This window comes from Pseudophryne corroboree, chromosome 8 (genome assembly GCF_028390025.1).
Source record: "Pseudophryne corroboree isolate aPseCor3 chromosome 8, aPseCor3.hap2, whole genome shotgun sequence".
In the NCBI taxonomy this organism is placed as follows: domain Eukaryota; kingdom Metazoa; phylum Chordata; class Amphibia; order Anura; family Myobatrachidae; genus Pseudophryne; species Pseudophryne corroboree.
This window is the reverse complement of record NC_086451.1, coordinates 245,939,841-245,959,923: the sequence shown is the minus strand read 5'-3', so window position 1 is coordinate 245,959,923 and position 20,083 is coordinate 245,939,841. Positions and strand designations below refer to the sequence as shown.

The 20,083-nt window shown below is 49.0% G+C and overlaps 1 protein-coding gene across 1 annotated transcript in view; it reads left to right on the top strand.

The window, feature by feature from the left end:
- The first annotated feature begins 213 nt into the window (after positions 1 to 213).
- The window catches only part of LOC134948887 (germ cell nuclear acidic protein-like), a 335,115-nt gene continuing 315,245 nt past the window's right edge, over positions 214 to 20,083 (top strand). The window contains exons 1-3 of the mRNA XM_063937161.1: positions 214 to 418; positions 501 to 657; positions 776 to 830. Coding sequence (XP_063793231.1) covers positions 356 to 418; positions 501 to 657; positions 776 to 830 — 275 coding nt within the window. The 5' untranslated portion in view covers positions 214 to 355. The remainder of the gene's footprint in view (positions 419 to 500; positions 658 to 775; positions 831 to 20,083) is intronic.

Sequence of the window (20,083 nt, the reverse complement as noted above, 5' to 3'; positions counted from 1 at the left end):
TTGAATCCCCCCCCCCCCCACGAATTAGGTTAGAATCACATAGATGATGAAGGAAGAAGAAGACATTATGCTGGATGATGTGTTACAGTAATTTCGGCTAATGACCGGCACGAAGGTAACTGAACATAGACACAACAGTACAATGATGCCTAAAATCACGTGCGCACAATCAAGAGACATGTACTACTGATAGAGCTTGCCACACACCCCGCGAATGCATGACATTGACCCCACGACCCGGAGATAGCGCCACTTCCGCCGCTACTTTCTCTTCCCCCGGAAGTTGTGCATCTGTCATTTGTTCCGCGGGAAGTTTGAACTGCTCCTGTGTCAAGTGCTGGCGGTGAGCGAGGTGATGGCTGTGGAGTCCCTGAGCCTGCTGGAACGGATCTCTGCCCGGCTGACGGGCTCTTTGCAGGTGAGTAGCGCCGGGTAGCTCTAAGCGCTAGCGGGTCACTTATCTGCAGTCTGACGGTGGTGCTCTATTATTGTCATTCCAGGTTCCGTCAGCCCAGAAGCAGCATCCCCGGGTCCGGGAGCAGCTGAGCCCTGACTGTGAGGGGGAGCTGGGAGCGCAGCTGCCGCCGTGTGTGCAGGAGCTAGTCCTGACCGACTCCGAGGAAGATGCGTGGCCGAGGCACGGAGCTGGGGGCCCAGGTATGAGTAGTCAGTGCTGCCGCTGCTGGCTCTCGCTGATCTCGTATCCCCCACCTTAGCTCGATACTTGTCGCTCCCTAAAATGCTGCTGCTGATACATTGTGTCTTGCTTTTCCAGATCACGTCAGCACACGGACAAATAAGCCTTTCAGCGTTATACAGAATACACCAAGGTAGTCTATCTATATATGTGTGTGGAGAAAAAATAATAATACAAAAAAAAATTATATATATATATATATATATATATATATATATATATATATATATATATATATATATATATATAATTTCTCTGACGTCCTAGTGGATGCTGGGACTCCGTCAGGACCATGGGGATTAGCGGCTCCGCAGGAGACAGGTACAAAAATAAAAGCTTTAGGACTAGGTGGTGTGCACTGGCTCCTCCCCCTATGACCCTCCTCCAAGCCTCAGTTAGGGTTTTTGTGCCCGTCCGAGCAAGGTGCAATCTAGGTGGCTCTCCTAAAGAGCTGCTTAGAAAAAGTTATTAGGTTTTTTATTTTCAGTGAGTCCTGCTGGCAACAGGCTCACTGCAACGAGGGACTTAGGGGAGAAGAAGTGAGCTCACCTGCGTGCAGGATGGATTGGCTTCTTAGGCTACTGGACACCATTAGCTCCAGAGGGATCGAACACAGGCCCAGCCATGGAGTCCGGTCCCGGAGCCGCGCCGCCGACCCCCTTGCAGATGCCGAAAAGTGAAGAGGTCCAGAAACCGGCGGCAGAAGACTTTTCAGTCTTCATGAGGTAGCGCACAGCACTGCAGCTGTGCGCCATTGTTGTCAGCACACTTCACACCAGCGGTCACTGAGGGTGCAGGGCGCTGGGGGGGGGGGCGCCCTGGGCAGCAATGATAATACCTTGTTCTGGCTAAAAATACATCACATATAGCCCCTGGGGCTATATGGATGTATTTAACCCCTGCCAGGTCTCACAAACACCGGGAGAAGAGCCCGCCGAAATAGGGGGCGGGGCCTATCTCCTCAGCACACAGCGCCATTTTCCTGCACAGCTCCGCTGCGAGGAAGGCTCCCAGGACTCTCCCCTGCACTGCACTACAGAAACAGGGTAAAAAAACAGAGAGGGGGGGCACTTTTTTGGCGATATTGTTATATTAAGCTGCTATAAAGGAAACAACACTTCTGTAGGGTTGTTCCTATATATTTATAGCGCTTGGGTGTGTGCTGGCAAACTCTCCCTCTGTCTCCCCAAAGGGCTAGTGGGGTCCTGTCTTCGATAAGAGCATTCCCTGTGTGTCTGCTGTGTGTCGGTACGTGTGTGTCGACATGTATGAGGACGATGTTGGTGTGGAGGCGGAGCAATTGCCGGTAATGGTGATGTCACCCCCTAGGGAGTCGACACCGGAATGGATGGCTTTGTTTATGGAATTACGTGATAATGTCAGCACGTTACAAAAATCAGTTGACGACATGAGACGGCCGGCAAACCAGTTAGTACCTGTCCAGGCGTCTCAGACACCGTCAGGGGCTGTAAAACGCCCTTTACCTCAGTCGGTCGACACAGACACGGACACCGAATCTAGTGTCGACGGTGAAGAAACAAACGTATTTTCCAGTAGGGCCACACGTTATATGATCACGGCAATGAAGGAGGCTTTGCATATCTCTGATACTGCAAGTACCACAAAAAGGGGTATTATGTGGGGTCTGAAAAAACTACCTGTAGTTTTTCCTGAATCAGAGGAATTGAATGATGTGTGTGTGATGAAGTGTGGGTTAACCCCGATAGAAAACTGCTAATTTCAAAGAAGTTATTGGCATTATATCCTTTCCCGCCAGAGGTTAGGGCGCGATGGGAAACACCCCCTAGGGTGGATAAGGCACTCACACGCTTATCAAAACAAGTGGCGTTACCGTCTCCTGAAACGGCCGCCCTCAAGGATCCAGCTGATAGGAGGCTGGAAACTACCCTGAAAAGTATATACACTCATACTGGTGTTATACTGCGACCAGCCATCGCCTCTGCATGGATGTGCAGTGCTGGGGTGGTTTGGTCGGATTCCCTGACTGAAAATATTGATACCCTGGATAGGGACAGTATTTCTCTATCGTCCTAGTGGATGCTGGGGTTCCTGAAAGGACCATGGGGAATAGCGGCTCCGCAGGAGACAGGGCACAAAAAGTAAAGCTTTACGATCAGGTGGTGTGTACTGGCTCCTCCCCCTATGACCCTCCTCCAAGCCTCAGTTAGATTTTTGTGCCCGGCCGAGAAGGGTGCAATCTAGGTGGCTCTCCTAAAGAGCTGCTTAGAAAAGTTTAGCTTAGGTTTTTTATTTTACAGTGAGTCCTGCTGGCAACAGGATCACTGCAACGAGGGACTTAGGGGAGAAGAAGTGAACTCACCTGCGTGCAGGATGGATTGGCTTCTTGGCTACTGGACATCAGCTCCAGAGGGACGATCACAGGTACAGCCTGGATGGTCACCGGAGCCTTGCCGCCGGCCCCCTTGCAGATGCTGAAGTAAGAAGAGGTCCAGAATCGGCGGCAGAAGACTCCTCAGTCTTCTAAAGGTAGCGCACAGCACTGCAGCTGTGCGCCATTTTCCTCTCAGCACACTTCACACGGCAGTCACTGAGGGTGCAGGGCGCTGGGTGGGGGGCGCCCTGGGAGGCAAATGAAAACCTATTTTGGCTAAAAATACCTCACATATAGCCTCCGGAGGCTATATGGAGATATTTAACCCCTGCCAGAATCCGTTAAGAGCGGGAGACGAGGCCGCCGAAAAAGGGGCTGGGCCTATCTCCTCAGCACACAGCGCCATTTTCCCTCACAGAAAGGCTGGAGGGAAGGCTCCCAGGCTCTCCCCTGCACTGCACTACAGAAACAGGGTTAAAACAGAGAGGGGGGGCACTAATTTGGCGTTAGAAATATATAATAAAGATGCTATAAGGGAAAACACTTATATAAGGTTGTCCCTATATAATTATAGCGTTTTTGGTGTGTGCTGGCAAACTCTCCCTCTGTCTCTCCAAAGGGCTAGTGGGTCCTGTCCTCTATCAGAGCATTCCTTGTGTGTGTGCTGTGTGTCGGTACGTGTGTGTCGACATGTATGAGGACGATGTTGGTGAGGAGGCGGAGCAATTGCCTGTAATGGTGATGTCACTCTCTAGGGAGTCGACACCGGAATGGATGGCTTATTTAGGGAATTACGTGATAATGTCAACACGCTGCAAGGTCGGTTGACGACATGAGACGGCCGACAAACAATTAGTACCGGTCCAGACGTCTCAAAAACACCGTCAGGGGTTTTAAAACGCCCGTTTACTTTAGTCGGTCGACACAGACACAGACAGGGACACTGAATCCAGTGTCGACGGTGAATAAACAAACGTATTCCTTATTAGGGCCACACGTTAAAGGCAATGAAGGAGGTGTTACATATTTCTGATACTACAAGTACCACAAAAGAGGGTATTATGTGGGATGTGAAAAAACTACCGTAGTTTTTCCTGAATCAGATAAATTAAATAAAGTGTGTGATGATGCGTGGGTTCCCCCCGATAGAAAATTAGGGGCGGTATACCCTTTCCCGCCAGAAGTTAGGGCGCGTTGGGAAACACCCCTTAGGGTGGCTAAGGCGCTCACACGCTTATCAAAACAAGTGGCGGTACAGTCTATAGATAGGGCCGTCCTCAAGGACCAGCTGACAGGAGGCTGGAAAAATATCATAAAAAGTATATACACACATACTGGTGTTATACTGCGACCAGCGATCGCCTCAGCCTGGATGTGCAGAGCTGGGGTGGCTTGGTCGGATTCCCTGACTAAAAATATTGATACCCTTGACAGGGACAGTATTTTATTGACTATAGAGCATTTAAAGGATGCATTTCTATATATGCGAGATGCACAGAGGGATATTTGCACTCTGGCATCAAGAGTAAATGCGATGTCCATATCTGCCAGAAGATGTTATGGACACGACAGTGGTCAGGTGATGCAGATTCCAAACGGCACAAAGGTGTATTGCCGTATAAAGGAAGAGGAGTTATTTGGGGTCGGTCCATCGGACCTGGTGGCCACGGCAACTGCTGGAAAATCCACCGTTTTTACCCTAAGTCACATCTCTGCAGAAAAAGACACCGTCTTTTCAGCCTCAGTCCTTTCGTCCCTATAAGATCATATCTGCCCAGGGATAGAGGAAAGGGAAGAAGACTGCAGCAGGCAGCCCATTCCCAGGAACAGAAGCGTTCCACCGCTTCTGACAAGTTCTCAGCATGGCGCTGAGACCGTACAGGACCCCTGGATCCTACAAGTAGTATCCCAGGGGTACAGATTGGAATGTCGAGACGTTTCCCCTTCGCAGGCTCCTGAAGTCTGCTTTACCAAGGTCTCCCTCCGACAAGGAGGCAGTATGGGAAAAAATTCACAAGCTGTATTCCCAGCAGGTGATAATTAAATTATCTCTCCTACTACAAGAAAAGGGGTATTATTCCACACTATATTGTGGTACTGAAGCCAGAAGGCTAGGTGAGACTTATTCTAAAAATTTTTTGAACACTTACAAAGGTTCAAATCAAGATGGAGTCACTCAGAGCAGTGATAACGAACCAGGAAGAAGGGGACTATATAGTGTCCCGGGACATCAGGGATGCTTACCTCTATGTCCCAAATTTGCCCTTCTCACTAAGGGTACCTCAGGTTCGTGGTGCAGAACTGTCACTATCAGTTTCAGACGCTGCCGTTTGGATTGTCCACGGCACCCCGGGTCTTTACCAAGGTAATGGCCGAAATGATGATTCTTCTTCGAAGAAAAGGCGTCTTAATTATCCCTTAATTGGACGATCTCCTGATAAGGGCATAGTCCAGGGAACAGTTGGAGGTCGGAGTAGCACTATCTCGGATACTGCTACAACAGCACGGGTGGATTCTAAATATTCCAAAATCGCAGCTGATCCCGACGACACGTCTGCTGTGCCTAGGGATGATTCTGGACACAGTCCAGAAAAAGGTGTTATCCGAGCTAGTCAGGAACCTCCTAAAAACAGTGCATCATTGCACAAGGGTCCTGGTAAAAATGGTGGCTTCCTACGAAGCAATTCCATTCGGCAGATTTCACGCAAGAACTTTTCAGTGGGATCTGCTGGACAAATGGTCCGGATCGCATCTTCAGATGCATCAGCGGATAACCCTATATCCAAGGACAAGGGTGTCTCTCCTGTGGTGGTTATAGAGTGCTCATCTTCTAGAGGGCCGCAGATTCGGCATTCAGGATTGGATGCTGGTGACCACGGAGCCCAGCCCGAGAGGCTGGGGAGCAGTCACACAAGGAAAAAATTTCCAGGGAGTGTGATCAAGTCTGGAGACTTTTCTCCACATAAATATACTGGAGCTAAGGGTAAATTTATAATGCTCTAAGCTTAGCAAGACCTCTGCTTCAAGGTCAGCCGGTATTGATCCAGTGGGAAAAACATCACGGCAGTCGCCCACGTAAACAGACAGGGCGACACAAGAAGCAGGAGGGCAATGGCAAAAACTGCAAGGACTTTTCGCTGGGCGGAAAATCATGTGATAGCACTGTCAGCAGTGTTTCATCCCGGGAATGGAAACTGGGAAGCAGACTTCCTCAGCAGGCACGACCTCCACCCGGGAGAGTGGAAACTTCATCGGGAAGTTTTTTCCACATGATTGTAAACCGTTGGGAAATACCAAAGGTGGACATGATGGCGTCCCGTCTGAACAAAAAACGGGACAGGTATTGCGCCAGGTCAAGAGACCCTCAGGCAATAGCTGTGGACGTTCTGGTAACACCGTGGGTGTACCAGTCGGTGTATGTGTTCCCTCCTCTGCTTCTCATACCTAAGGTGCTGAGAATTATAAGACGTAGAGGAGTAAGAACTATACTCATGGCTCCGGATTGGCCAAGAAGGACTTGGTACCCGGAACTTCAAGAGATGCTTACAGAGGTCTTATGGCCTCTGCTGCTAAGAAGGGATTTGCTTCAGCAAGTACCATGTCTGTTCCAAGACTTACCGCAGCTGCGTTTGTCGGCATGGCGGTGGAACGCCGGATCCTAAGGGAAAAAGGCATTCCGGAAGAGGTCATTCCTACCCTGCTCAAAGCCAGAAAGGAGGTGACCGCACAACATTATCACCACATGTGGCGAAAATATGTTGCGTGGTGTGAGGCCAGGATGGCCCCACAAAGAAATTTCAACTCGGTCATTTCCTGCAAACAGGAGTGTCTATGGGCCGCAAATTGGGGTCCATTAAGGTTCAAATTTTGGCCCTGTCGATTTTCTTCCAGAAAGAATTGGCTTCAGTTCCTGAAGTCCAGAAGTTTGTCAAGGGAGTATTGCATATACAACCCCCTTTTGTGCCTCCAGTGGCACTGGGATCTTAACGTAGTTCTGGGATTCCTCAAATCACATTGGTTTAAAACCAGTCAAATCTGTGGATTTGAAGCATCTCACATGAAAAGTGACCATGCTCTTGGCCCTGGCCTGGACCAGGCGAGTGTCAAATTGGTGGTTTTTTCTCAAAAAAGCCCATATCTGTTTGTCCATTCGGACAGGGCAGAGCTGCGGACTCGTCCCCAGTTCTCTCCCTAAGGTGGTGTCAGTGTTTCACCTGAACCAGCTTATTGTGGTGCCTTGCACCTACTAGGGACTTGGAGGACTCCAAGTTGCTAGATGTTGTCAGGGCCCTGAAAATATGTTCCAGGACGGCTGGAGTCAGGAAAACTGACTTGCTGTTATCCTGTATGCACCCAACAAACTGGGTGCTCTTGCTTCTAAGCAGACTATTGCTAGTTGGATGTGTAATACAATTCAGCTTGCACATTCTGTGGCAGGCCTGCCACAGCCAAAATATGTAAATGCCCATTCCACAAGGAAGGTGGGCTCATCTTGGGCGGCTGCCCGAGGGGTCTCGGCTTTACAACTTTGCCGAGCAGCTACTTGGTCAGGGGCACACCCTGACTGAGGAGGACCGGGAGTTCTCTCATTCGGTGCTGCAGAGTCATCCGCACTCTCCCGCCCGTTTGGGAGCTTTGGTATTATCCCCATGGTCCTTTCAGGAACCCCAGCATCCACTAGGACGATAGAGAAAATAAGAATTTACTTACCGATAATTCTATTTCTCGGAGTCCGTAGTGGATGCTGGGCGCCCATCCCAAGTGCGGATTGTCTGCAATACTTGTACATAGTTACAAAAATCGGGTTATTATTGTTGTGAGCCATCTTTTCAGAGGCTCCGCTGTTATCATACTGTTAACTGGGTTCAGATCACAGGTTGTACAGTGTGATTGGTGTGGCTGGTATGAGTCTTACCCGGGATTCAAAATCCTTCCTTATTGTGTACGCTCGTCCGGGCACAGTACCTGACTGAGGCTTGGAGGAGGGTCATAGGGGGAGGAGCCAGTACACACCACCTGATCGTAAAGCTTTACTTTTTGTGCCCTGTCTCCTGCGGAGCCGCTATTCCCCATGGTCCTTTCAGGAACCCCAGCATCCACTACGGACTCCGAGAAATAGAATTATCGGTAAGTAAATTCTTATTTTTATTGACTATAGAGCAATTAAAGGATGCTTTTCTTTATATGCGAGATGCTCAGAGGGATATTTGCACTCTGGCATCGAGAGTAAGTGCGATGTCCATATCTGCCAGAAGAAGTTTATGGACGCGACAGTGGTCAGGTGATGCGGATTCCAAACGGCATATGGAAGTATTGCCGTATAAAGGGGAGGAATTATTTGGGGTCGGTCTATCGGATTTGGTGGCCACGGCAACAGCCGGGAAATCCACCTTTTTACCTCAGGTCCCCTCCCAACAGAAAAAGACACCGTCTTTTCAGCCGCAGTCCTTTCGTTCCTATAAGAACAAGCGGGCAAAAGGACAGTCATATCTGCCCCGAGGCAAAGGAAAGGGTAAGAGAGTGCACCAAGCAGCTCCCTCCCAGGAGCAGAAGCCCTCCCCGGCTTCTGCAAAGCCCTCAGCATGACGTTGGGGCTTTACAAGCGGACTCAGGGGCGGTGGGGGGTCGACTCAAGAATTTCAGCGCACAGTGGGCTCACTCACAGGTGGACCCCTGGATCCTGCAGGTAGTATCTCAGGGTTACAGGTTGGAATTCGAGAAGTCTCCCCCTCGCCGGTTCCTAAAGTCTGCTCTGCCAACGTCTCCCTCAGACAGGGCGACGGTATTGGAAGCCATTCACAAGCTGTATTCTCAGCAGGTGATAGTCAAGGTACCCCTCCTACAACAGGGAAAGGGGTATTATTCCACACTATTTGTGGTAACGAAGCCGGACGGCTCGGTAAGACCTATTCTAAATCTGAAATCTTTGAACCTGTACATACAAAAATTCAAGTTCAAGATGGAGTCACTCAGAGCAGTGATAGCGAATCTGGAAGAAGGGGACTTTATGGTGTCCCTGGACATCAAGGATGCTTACCTGCATGTCCCAATTTGCCCTTCACATCAAGGGTACCTCAGGTTCGTGGTGCAAAACTGTCATTATCAGTTTCAGACGCTGCCGTTTGGATTGTCCACGGCACCTCGGGTCTTTACCAAGGTAATGGCCGAAATGATGTTTCTCTATCGTCCTAAGTGGATGCTGGGGTTCCTGAAAGGACCATGGGGAATAGCGGCTCCGCAGGAGACAGGGCACAAAAAAGTAAAGCTTTTACCAGATCAGGTGGTGTGCACTGGCTCCTCCCCCTATGACCCTCCTCCAGACTCCAGTTAGATTTTGTGCCCGAACGAGAAGGGTGCAATCTAGGTGGCTCTCCTAAAGAGCTGCTTAGAGAAAGTTTAGCTTAGGTTTTTTACTTTACAGTGAGTCCTGCTGGCAACAGGATCACTGCAACGAGGGACTTAGGGGAGAAGTAGTGAACTCACCTGCGTGCAGAGTGGATTTGCTGCTTGGCTACTGGACACTAGCTCCAGAGGGACGATCACAGGTACAGCCTGGATGGTCACCGGAGCCGCGCCGCCGGCCCCCTTGCAGACGCTGAAGAGAGAAGAGGTCCAAAATCGGCGGCTGAAGACTCCTGAGTCTTCATAAAGGTAGCGCACAGCACTGCAGCTGTGCGCCATTTTCCTCTCAGCACACTTCACACAACAGTCACTGAGGGTGCAGAGCGCTGGGGGGGGCGCTCTGAGAGGCAAATAAAAACCTTATTAGAGGCAAAAAATACCTCACATATAGCCCACAGAGGCTATATGGAGATATTTAACCCCTGCCTAACTTCAAAAATAGCGGGAGACGAGCCCGCCGTAAAAGGGGCGAGGCCTATCTCCTCAGCACACAGCGCCATTTTCTCTCACAGAAAAGCTGGAGAGAAGGCTCCCATGCTCTCCCCTGCACTGCACTACAGAAACAGGGTTAAAACAGAGAGGGGGGGCACTGATTTTGGCGATATTGTATATATATAAAAGATGCTATAAGGGAGAAACACTTATATAAGGTTGTCCCTATATAATTATAGCGTTTTTGGTGTGTGCTGGCAGACTCTCCCTCTGTCTCCCCAAAGGGCTAGTGGGTCCTGTCCTCTGTCAGAGCATTCCCGGTGTGTGTGCTGTGTGTCGGTACGTGTGTCGACATGTATGAGGACGATGTTGGTGAGGAGGCGGAGAAATTGCCTGTAATGGTGATGTCACTCTCTAGGGAGTCGACACCGGAATGGATGGCTTATTTAGAGAATTACGTGAGAATGTCAACACGCTGCAAGGTCGGTTGACGACATGAGACGGCCGACAATCTATTAGGACCGGTCCAGGCGTCTCAGAAACACCGTCAGGGGTTTTAAAAACGCCCATTTACCTCAGTCGGTCGACACAGACACAGACACGGACACTGAATACAGTGTCGACGGTGAATAAACAAACGTATTTCTCATTAGGGCCACACGTTAAGGGCAATGAAGGAGGTGTTACGTGTTTCTGATACTACAAGTACCACAAGAAAGGGTATTATGTGGGAGTGGAAAAAACTACCTGTAGTTTTTCCTGAATCAGATAAAATAAAATGAAGTGTGTGATGATGCGTAGGGTTACCCCGATAGCAAATATTGGCGTTATACCCTTTCCCGCCAGAAATTAGGGTACGTTGGGAAACACCCCTTAGGGTGATAAGGCGCTCACACGCTTATCAAGTGGCGTTACCGTCTCCAGATACGGCCGCCCTCAAGGAGCCAGCTGATAGGAAGCTGGAAAAATATCCTAAAAAGTATATACACACATACGGTGGTTATACTGCGACCAGCGATCGCCATCAGCCTGGAGATGCAGTGCTGGGTTGGCTTGGTCGGATTCCCTGACTGAAAATATTTTATTCATGTAGAGCATTTAATAGGATGCATTCTATATATATGTATGTGAGATGCACAGAGGGATATTTGCTCTCTGGCATCAAGATAAGTGCGTTGTCCATATCTCCCAGAAGATGTCAGGGACACGACAGTGGTCAGGTGATACAGATCCCATACGGCAGATGGAAGTATTGCTGTATAAAGGGAAGGAGTTATTTGGGGGTCGGTCCATCGGACCTGGGGACCACAGCAACAGCTGGGAAATCCAACCTTTTTTACCCCAAGTTACATCTCAGCTAAAAAAGACACCGTCTTTTCAGCCTCAATCTTTCCTTTCCCATGAGGGCATGCAGGCAAAAGGCCAGTCATATCTGCCCAGACATAGAGGTAAGGGAAGTAGACTGCAGCAGGCAGCCCTTTCCCAGGAAAAGAAGCCCTCCACCGCGTCTGCCAAGTCCTCAGCATGACGCTGGGGCCGTGCAAGCGGACTCAAGGTGGGGGGGTAGTCTCAAGAGTCTCAGGGCGCAGTGGGATCACTCGCAAGTTGACCCCTAGATCGTACGAGTATTATCCCAGGGGTAAAGATTGGAGAGTCGAGACATCTTCTCCTCGCAGGTTCCTGAAGTCTGCTTTACCAACGGCTCCCTCCGACAGGGAGGCAGCATTGGAAACAATTCACAAGCTGTATATCCAGCAGGTGATAATCAAAGTACCCCTCCTACGACAAGGAAAAGGGTATTATTTTTCCACACTATATTGTGGTACTGAAGCCAGACGGCTTGGTGACACATAGTCTAAATCTAAAATGTTTTGAACACTTACATAAAAGGTTCAAATCGAGATAAAGTCACTCAGAGCAGTGATAGCGAACCGGAAAAAAGGGGACTATATGGTGTCCCTGGACATCAAGGATTACCTCCATGTCCAAATTTTGTCCTTCTCATCAAGGGTACCTCTGGTTCGTGGTACAGAACTGTCAATATCAGTTTCAGACGATGCCGTTTGAATTATCCACGGCACCCCGGGCCTTTTTACCAAGGTAATGGCCGAAAAGATGTTTCTTCAAAGAAAAAAGGCATCTAAATTATCCCTTACTTGCACGACCTAAAAAGGGCAAGTTCCAGAGAACAGTTGGAGGTCGGAAGAGCACTATCTAAAGTAGTTCTTCGACGGCACGACTGGATTCTAAATATTCCAAGAATCGCAGCTGTTTTCCGACGATACGTCTGCTGTTCCTAGGGATGATTCTGGACACGGTTCAGAAAAAGGTTTTTCTTCCCGAGGAAAAAGCCAAGGAGTTATCCGACCTGTCAGGAACCTCCTAAAACCAGGAAAGGTGTCTGTACATCAATGCACAAGAGTCCTGGGAAAAATGGTGGCTTTTTACGAAGCAATTCCATTCGGCAGATTCCATGCAAGAATTTTCCAAAGGGATCTGTTGGACAAATGGTCAGGGTCGCATCCTCAGATGCACCTGCGAATAACCCTGTCGCCAAGGACAAGGGTATATCTTCTGTGGTGGTTGCAAAAGGCTCATCTATTGGAGGGCCGCAGATTCGGCATACAGGATTTGATCCTGGTGACCACGGACGCCAGCCTGAGAGGTTGGGGAGCAGTCACACAAGGAAGAAACTCCCAGGGGGTATGGACGAACCTGGAAAAGTCTCTTCACATAAACATTCTGGTACTAAGAGCAATCTAAAATGCTCTAAGCCAGGCGGAACCACTCCTGCAAGGAAAACCGGTGTTGATTCAGTCGGACAACATCACGGCGGTCGCCCATGTAAACAGACAGGGCGGCACAAGAAGCAGGAGTGCAATGGCAGAAGCTGCCAAGATTCTTCGCTGGGCGGAGAATCACGTAATAGCACTGTCAGCAGTGTTCTTCCCGGGCGTGGACAACTGGGAAGCAGACTTCCTCAGCAGACACGATATTCACCCGGGAGAGGGGGGTCTTCATCCAGAAGTCTTCCACATGCTAATAAACTGTTGGGAAAGACCAATGGTAGACATGATGGCGTCTCGCCTCAACAAGAAACTGGACAAGTATTGCGCCAGGTCAAGAGATCCACAGGCAATAGCTGTGGACGCACTGGTAACACCTTGGGTGTACAAATCAGTATATGTGTTTCCTCCTCTGCCTCTCATACCAAAGGTATTGAAGATTTTACGGTGAGGAGGAGTAAGAACAATACTAGTGGCTCCGGATTGGCCAAGAAGGACTTGGTACCCGGAACTTCAAGAGTTGGTCACGGACGACCCGTGCCCTCTACTTCTGAGAAGGGACCTGCTACAACAGGGTCCCTGTCTCTTTCAAGACTTACCGCGGCTGCGTTTGACGGCATGGCGGTTGAACGCCAGATCCTAAAAGGGAAAGGCATTCCAGAAGAAGTCATTCCTACCTTGATTAAGGCAAGGAAGGAAGTCACCGCGAAACATTATCACCGCATTTGGCGAAAATATGTCGCGTGGTGCGAGGATCGGAGTGTTCCGACGGAGGAATTTCAACTGGGTCGTTTCCTACATTTCCTACAATCAGGATTGTCTATGGGTCTCAAATTGAGATCTATTAAGGTTCAAATTTCGGCCCTGTCAATATTCTTCCAAAAAGAATTGGCCTCAGTTCCTGAGGTACAGACTTTTGTTAAAGGAGTACTGCATATACAGCCTCCTGTGGTGCCTCCGGTGGCACCGTGGGATCTAAATGTAGTTTTAGATTTCCTCAAATCCCATTGGTTTGAACCATTGAAAAAGGTGGATTTTAAATATCTCGCATGGAAAGTGACTATGTTACTGGCCCTGGCTTCCGCCAGGAGAGTATCTGAATTGGCGGCTTTATCTTATAAAAGCCCTTATCTAATCTTCCATTCGGATAGGGCAGAACTGAGGACTCGTCCGCATTTTCTCCCTAAGGTGGTATCAGCGTTTCACCTGAACCAACCTATTGTGGTGCCTGCGGCCACTGGCGACTTGGAGGACTCCAAGTTGTTGGACGTTGTCAGAGCCTTAAAAATATACATTTCAGGGACGGCTGAAGTCAGAAAATCTGACTCGCTGTTGATACTATATGCACCCAACAAGTTGGGTGCCCCTGCTTCTAAGCAGACGATTGCTCGTTGGATTTGTAACACAATTCAACTTGCTCATTCTGTGGCAGGCCTGCCACAGCCTAAATCTGTTAAGGCCCATTCCACAAGGAAGGTGGGCTCATCTTGGGCGGCTGCCCGAGGGGTCTCGGCATTACAATTCTGTCGAGCAGCGACGTGGTCGGGGGAAAACACGTTTGTAAAATTCTACAAATTTGATACCCTGGCAAAAGAGGACTTGGAATTCTCTCATTCGGTGCTGCAGAGTCATCCGCACTCTCCCGCCCGTTTGGGAGCTTTGGTATAATCCCCATGGTCCTTTCAGGAACCCCAGCATCCACTTAGGACGATAGAGAAAATAAGAATTTACTTACCGATAATTCTATTTCTCGGAGTCCGTAGTGGATGCTGGGCGCCCATCCCAAGTGCGGATTATCTGCAATACTGTACATAGTTATTGTTAACAAATTCGGGTTATATTGTTAAGGAGCCATCTTTAAGAGGCTCTTTCTGTTATCATACTGTTAACTGGGTTTAGATCACAAGTTGTACGGTGTGATTGGTGTGGCTGGTATGAGTCTTACCCGGGATTCAAATTGCCTCCCTTATTGTGTACGCTCGTCCGGGCACAGTACCTAACTGGAGTCTGGAGGAGGGTCATAGGGGGAGGAGCCAGTGCACACCACCTGATCTGGTAAAAGCTTTACTTTTTTGTGCCCTGTCTCCTGCGGAGCCGCTATTCCCCATGGTCCTTTCAGGAACCCCAGCATCCACTACGGACTCCGAGAAATAGAATTATCGGTAAGTAAATTCTTATTTTCTTCTGCGAAGATAAGGCGTATTAATTATCCCTTACTTGGACGATCTCCTGATAAGGGCAAGGTCCAGAGAACAGCTGGGGGACGTAGTAGCACTAACCCAATTAGTGCTGCAACAGCACGGGTGGATTCTGAATTTTCCAAAATCTCAATTGACCCCGACGACACGTCTGCTGTTCCTGGGAATGATTCTGGACACGGTTCAGAAAAAGGTGCTTCTTCCGGAGGAGAAAGCCAGGGAGTTATCCGAACTTGTCAGGAACCTCCTAAAACCAGGAAAAGTGTCTGTGCATCAATGCACAAGAGTCCTGGGAAAAATGGTGGCTTCTTACGAAGCGATTCCATTCGGCAGATTCCACGCACAAACTTTTCAGTGGGATCTGCTGGACAAATGGTCCGGATCGCATCTGCAGATGCATCAGCGGATAACTTTGTCTCCACGGACAAGGGTGTCTCTTCTGTGGTGGTTGCAGAGTGCTCATCTGTTAGAGGGCCGCAGATTCAGCATACAGGACTGGGTCCTGGTGACCACGGATGCCAGTCTGAGAGGCTGGGGAGCGGTCACACAGGGAAGAAACTTCCAGGGAGTGTGGTCAAGCCTGGAGATGCCTCTTCACATAAATATACTGGAGCTAAGAGCGATTTACAATGCTCTAAGCCTGGCAAAACCCCTGCTTCAGGGTCAGCCGGTGTTGATCCAGTCGGACAACATCACGGCAGTCGCCCACGTAAACAGACAGGGCGGCACAAGAAGCAGGAGGGCAATGGCAGAAGCTGCAAGGATTCTTCGCTGGGCGGAAGATCATGTGATAGCACTGTCAGCAGTGTTCATTCCGGGAGTGGACAACTGGGAAGCGGACTTCCTCAGCAGACACGATCTACACCTGGGAGAGTGGGGACTTCATCCAGAAGTCTTCCACATGATTGTGAACCGTTGGGAAAAACCAAAGGTGGATATGATGGCGTCCCGCCTCAACAAAAAACTGGACAGGTATTGCGCCAGGTCAAGAGACCCTCAGGCAATAGCTGTGGACGCTCTGGTAACACCGTGGGTGTTCCAGTCAGTGTATGTTTCCTCCTCTGCCTCTCATACCAAAAGTACTGAGAATTATACGGCAAAGGGGAGTAAGAACGATACTCGTGGCTCCGGATTGGCCAAGAAGAACTTGGTACCCGGAACTTCAGGAGATGCTCACGGAAGATCCGTGGCCTCTACCTCTAAGACGGGACCTGCTTCAGCAGGGACCGTGTCTATTCCAAGACTTACCGCGGCTGCGTTTGACGGCATGGCGGTTGAACGCCGAATTCTAAGGGAAAAAGGCATTCCGGAAGAGGTCATCCCTACCCTGGTAAAAGCCAGGAAGGAGGTGACTGCACAACATTATCACCGCATTTGGAGAAAATATGTTGCGTGGTGTGAGGCCAGGAAGGCCCCGACGGAGGAATTTCAACTGGGTCGATTCCTACATTTCCTGCAAACAGGATTGTCTATGGGCCTCAAATTAGGGTCCATTAAGGTTCAAATTTCGGCCCTGTCGATTTTCTTCCAGAAAGAATTGGCTTCAGTTCCTGAAGTCCAGACTTTTGTAAAAGGAGTACTACATATACAGCCCCCGGTTGTGCCCCCAGTGGCTCCGTGGGATCTTAATGTAGTTTGGGATTTTCTCAAATCCCATTGGTTTGAGCCACTCAAATCGGTGGATTTGAAATATCTTACATGGAAAGTAACCATGCTACTGGCCCTGGCTTCAGCCAGGAGAGTGTCAGAATTGGCGGCTTTATCGTATAAAAGCCCATATCTGATTTTCCATTCGGACAGGGCAGAACTGCGGATGCGTCCTCAGTTTCTGCCTAAGGTGGTTTCAGCGTTTCACCTGAACCAGCCTATTGTGGTGCCTGCGGCTACTAGCGATTTGGAGGATTCCAAGTTGCTGGACGTTGTCAGGGCATTGAAAATATATATTTCAAGGACGGCTGGAGTCAGAAAATCTGACTCGCTGTTTATACTGTATGCACCCAACAAGCTGGGTGCTCCTGCTTCTAAGCAGACGATTGCTCGTTGGATTTGTAGCACAATTCAACTTGCACATTCTGTGGCAGGCCTACCACAGCCTAAATCTATCAAGGCCCATTCCACAAGGAAGGTGGGCTCATCTTGGGCGGCTGCCCGAGGGGTCTGGGCATTACAACTCTGCCGAGCAGCTACGTGGTCGGGGGAGAACACGTTTGTAAAATTCTACAAATTTGATACCCTGGCTAAAGAGGACCTGGAGTTCTCTCATTCGGTGCTGCAGAGTCATCCGCACTCTCCCGCCCGTTTGGGAGCTTTGGTATAATCCCCATGGTCCTGACTGAGTCCCAGCATCCACTAGGACGTCAGAGAAAATAAGATTTTACTTACCGATAAATCTATTTCTCGTAGTCCGTAGTGGATGCTGGGCGCCCATCCCAAGTGCGGATTGTCTGCAATACTTGTACATAGTTATTGTTACAAAAAAATCGGGTTGTTATTGTTGTGAGCCGTCTGTTCAGAGGCTCCTACGTTTGTCATACTGTTAACTGGGTTCAGATCACAAGTTGTACGGTGTGATTGGTGTGGCTGGTATGAGTCTTACCCGGGATTCAAAATCCTTCCTTATTGTGTACGCTCGTCCGGGCACAGTATCCTAACTGAGGCTTGGAGGAGGGTCATAGGGGGAGGAGCCAGTGCACACCACCTAGTCCTAAAGCTTTTATTTTTGTACCCTGTTTCCTGCGGAGCCGCTAATACCCATGGTCCTGACGGAGTCCCAGCATCCACTACGGACTACGAGAAATAGATTTATCGGTAAGTAAAATCATATATATATATATATATATATATATATATATATATATATATATGTATATGTAAATAGAAGAAGAATGGAGTGCGCAGGTATGAGAAAAATATCACAAATTCATTTATTGAACAATAATGCTCACATACATCTTAGCTCTTGAAGATCAGCATGGTCGGTCGTTTGGCTGTAAGTATCCACGGGTGTCTCCCACTGGGACTCGCTCAGGACGGCACACCACACAGCGCGGTCAGACGTTATTCATCCGACACACCTGGACCAGACTTTCAGACGTCTCGCACGTCTAACGCTCCACAAGCCACGCCCAACGCGTTTCGTCTACGGACTTGGGCGTGGCTTGTGGAGCGTTAGACGTGTGAGACGTCTGAAAGTCTGGTCCAGGTGTGTCGGATGAACAACGTCTGACCGCGCTGTGTGGTGTGCCGTCCTGAGCGAGTCCCAGTGGGAGACACCCGTGGATACTTACAGCCAAACGACCGACCATGCTGATCTTCAAGAGCTAAGATGTATGTGAGCATTATTGTTCAATAAATGAATTTGTGATATTTTTCTCATACCTGCGCACTCCATTCTTCTTCTATTTACATGTACATTGGATCCAGTGGTTCTGGTCCCAAAAAAGGAGGAAGCAGCAGGATACATCTTAAAGAACTCAGTATTGTATGGACACAGACTGTTATTTATTGATACTGAATTTGAGGTGGATGTGGATGCGCAGCTATTTCTTTGTATCATTATATATATATATATATATATATATATATATATATATATATATATATATATATATATATATATATATATATATATATATATTATTATATTATATTTCTCTTATGTCCAAGAGGATGCTGGGGACTCCAAAAGGACCATGGGGTATAGACGGGATCCGCAGGAGCTTAGGCACACTAAAAAGACTTTGACTGGGTGTGAACTGGCTCCTCCCTCTATGCCCCTCCTCCAGACCTCAGTTAGACTTTGTGCCCAGGAGTGACTGGACACACACTAGGGGAGCTCTACTGAGTTTCTCTATAAAAGACTTTTGTTAGGTTTTTTATTTTCATGGAGACCTGCTGGCTACAGGCTCCCTGCATCGTGGGACTGAGGGGAGAGAAGTCAGACCTACTTCTGCTTAGTTAAGGCTCTGCTTCTTAGGCTACTGGACACCATTAGCTCCAGAGGGTTCGATCACTTGGTTCGCCTAGCTGCTTGTTCCCGGAGCCGCGCCGTCACCCCCCTCACAGAAGGCAGAAGAAAGAAGCCGGGTGAGTATGAGAAGATCCGAAGGCATCAGACGGCAGAAGACTTCAGTAACGTGGTAGCAGCGCATGCTCCCACACACTTCACAAACGGCACTTGCGGGTGCAGGGCACTTCACCGCCAGCATAAGATATTTGAATTTTTGCGGGACTGAAGCGTGCCGGGAAGGGGCGGGGCTTAGCTGCACAGCTCACCAGCGCCATTTTCTCTCATTCACAGCCGCTGCATGAGACGCTGGCCGGGACATCCAGGCAACATTCAAGTAAAAGGGAGCAAAACGGGGGGTGGGGGGTGGGGGGGCACAGATAAATTGGTGCTTGTTTATCATTAATGGCAGCGCTATCATCATATATTATTGTGGTGTGATATATGGGCGCTGGGGTGTGAGCTGGCATACTCCCTCTGTGTTTCTCTCTCTTGGCTTCCCTGTGGGTCTGTCCCCTGGTTTGGGCAGTGTGTGGGTGTGTCGGTACTACTTGTCGGCATGTCTGAGGCTGAGTGTTCCTCCCCGGAGGAGGTTACTGGGGCGCAGAAAAGGGGCTGGAAATGGCTCTGTCGGCACAGCCGACACCTGATTTGGTTACTATGTTAAGTACACTTAATGCAAATGTGGCCTCATTGTCTAAGAGGTTGGATAAATCTGAGTCTGACACAAGTATGGAGGAAATCCATGAAGGATGCTTTGGCTCAGGTGCAGACCCCTTCAGGGTCACAAAAGCGTTCGTTTACCCAGATGGTAGATACGGATACCGTCATGGATTCTGATGTCGATTTCAATGAGGCTACTTTACACCCAAGGCTAGTTAAGAGTATTCAGTACACGATTGTGGCTATTAAAGATGTTTTACGTATCTCTGACGAACCTGCGGTGCAGGAAACAAAGATTTGCTTATTTAAAGGGAAAAGACCTGAGGTGAAGTTCCCCCCTCTCATGAAATGAATGCTCTTTGTGAAAAGGCTTGGGAGTCACCGGACAAGAGATGGCAGATTCCCAAGAGAATTTTCATGGCGTATCCTTTCCCCTCTGATGACAGGGAAAAATGGGAGTTGTCTCCGAATGTCGACAAGGCTCTATCCCGTTTGTCTAATGAAGGTGGCGCTTCCGTCCCCTGACACGGCAGCTCTCAAGGATCC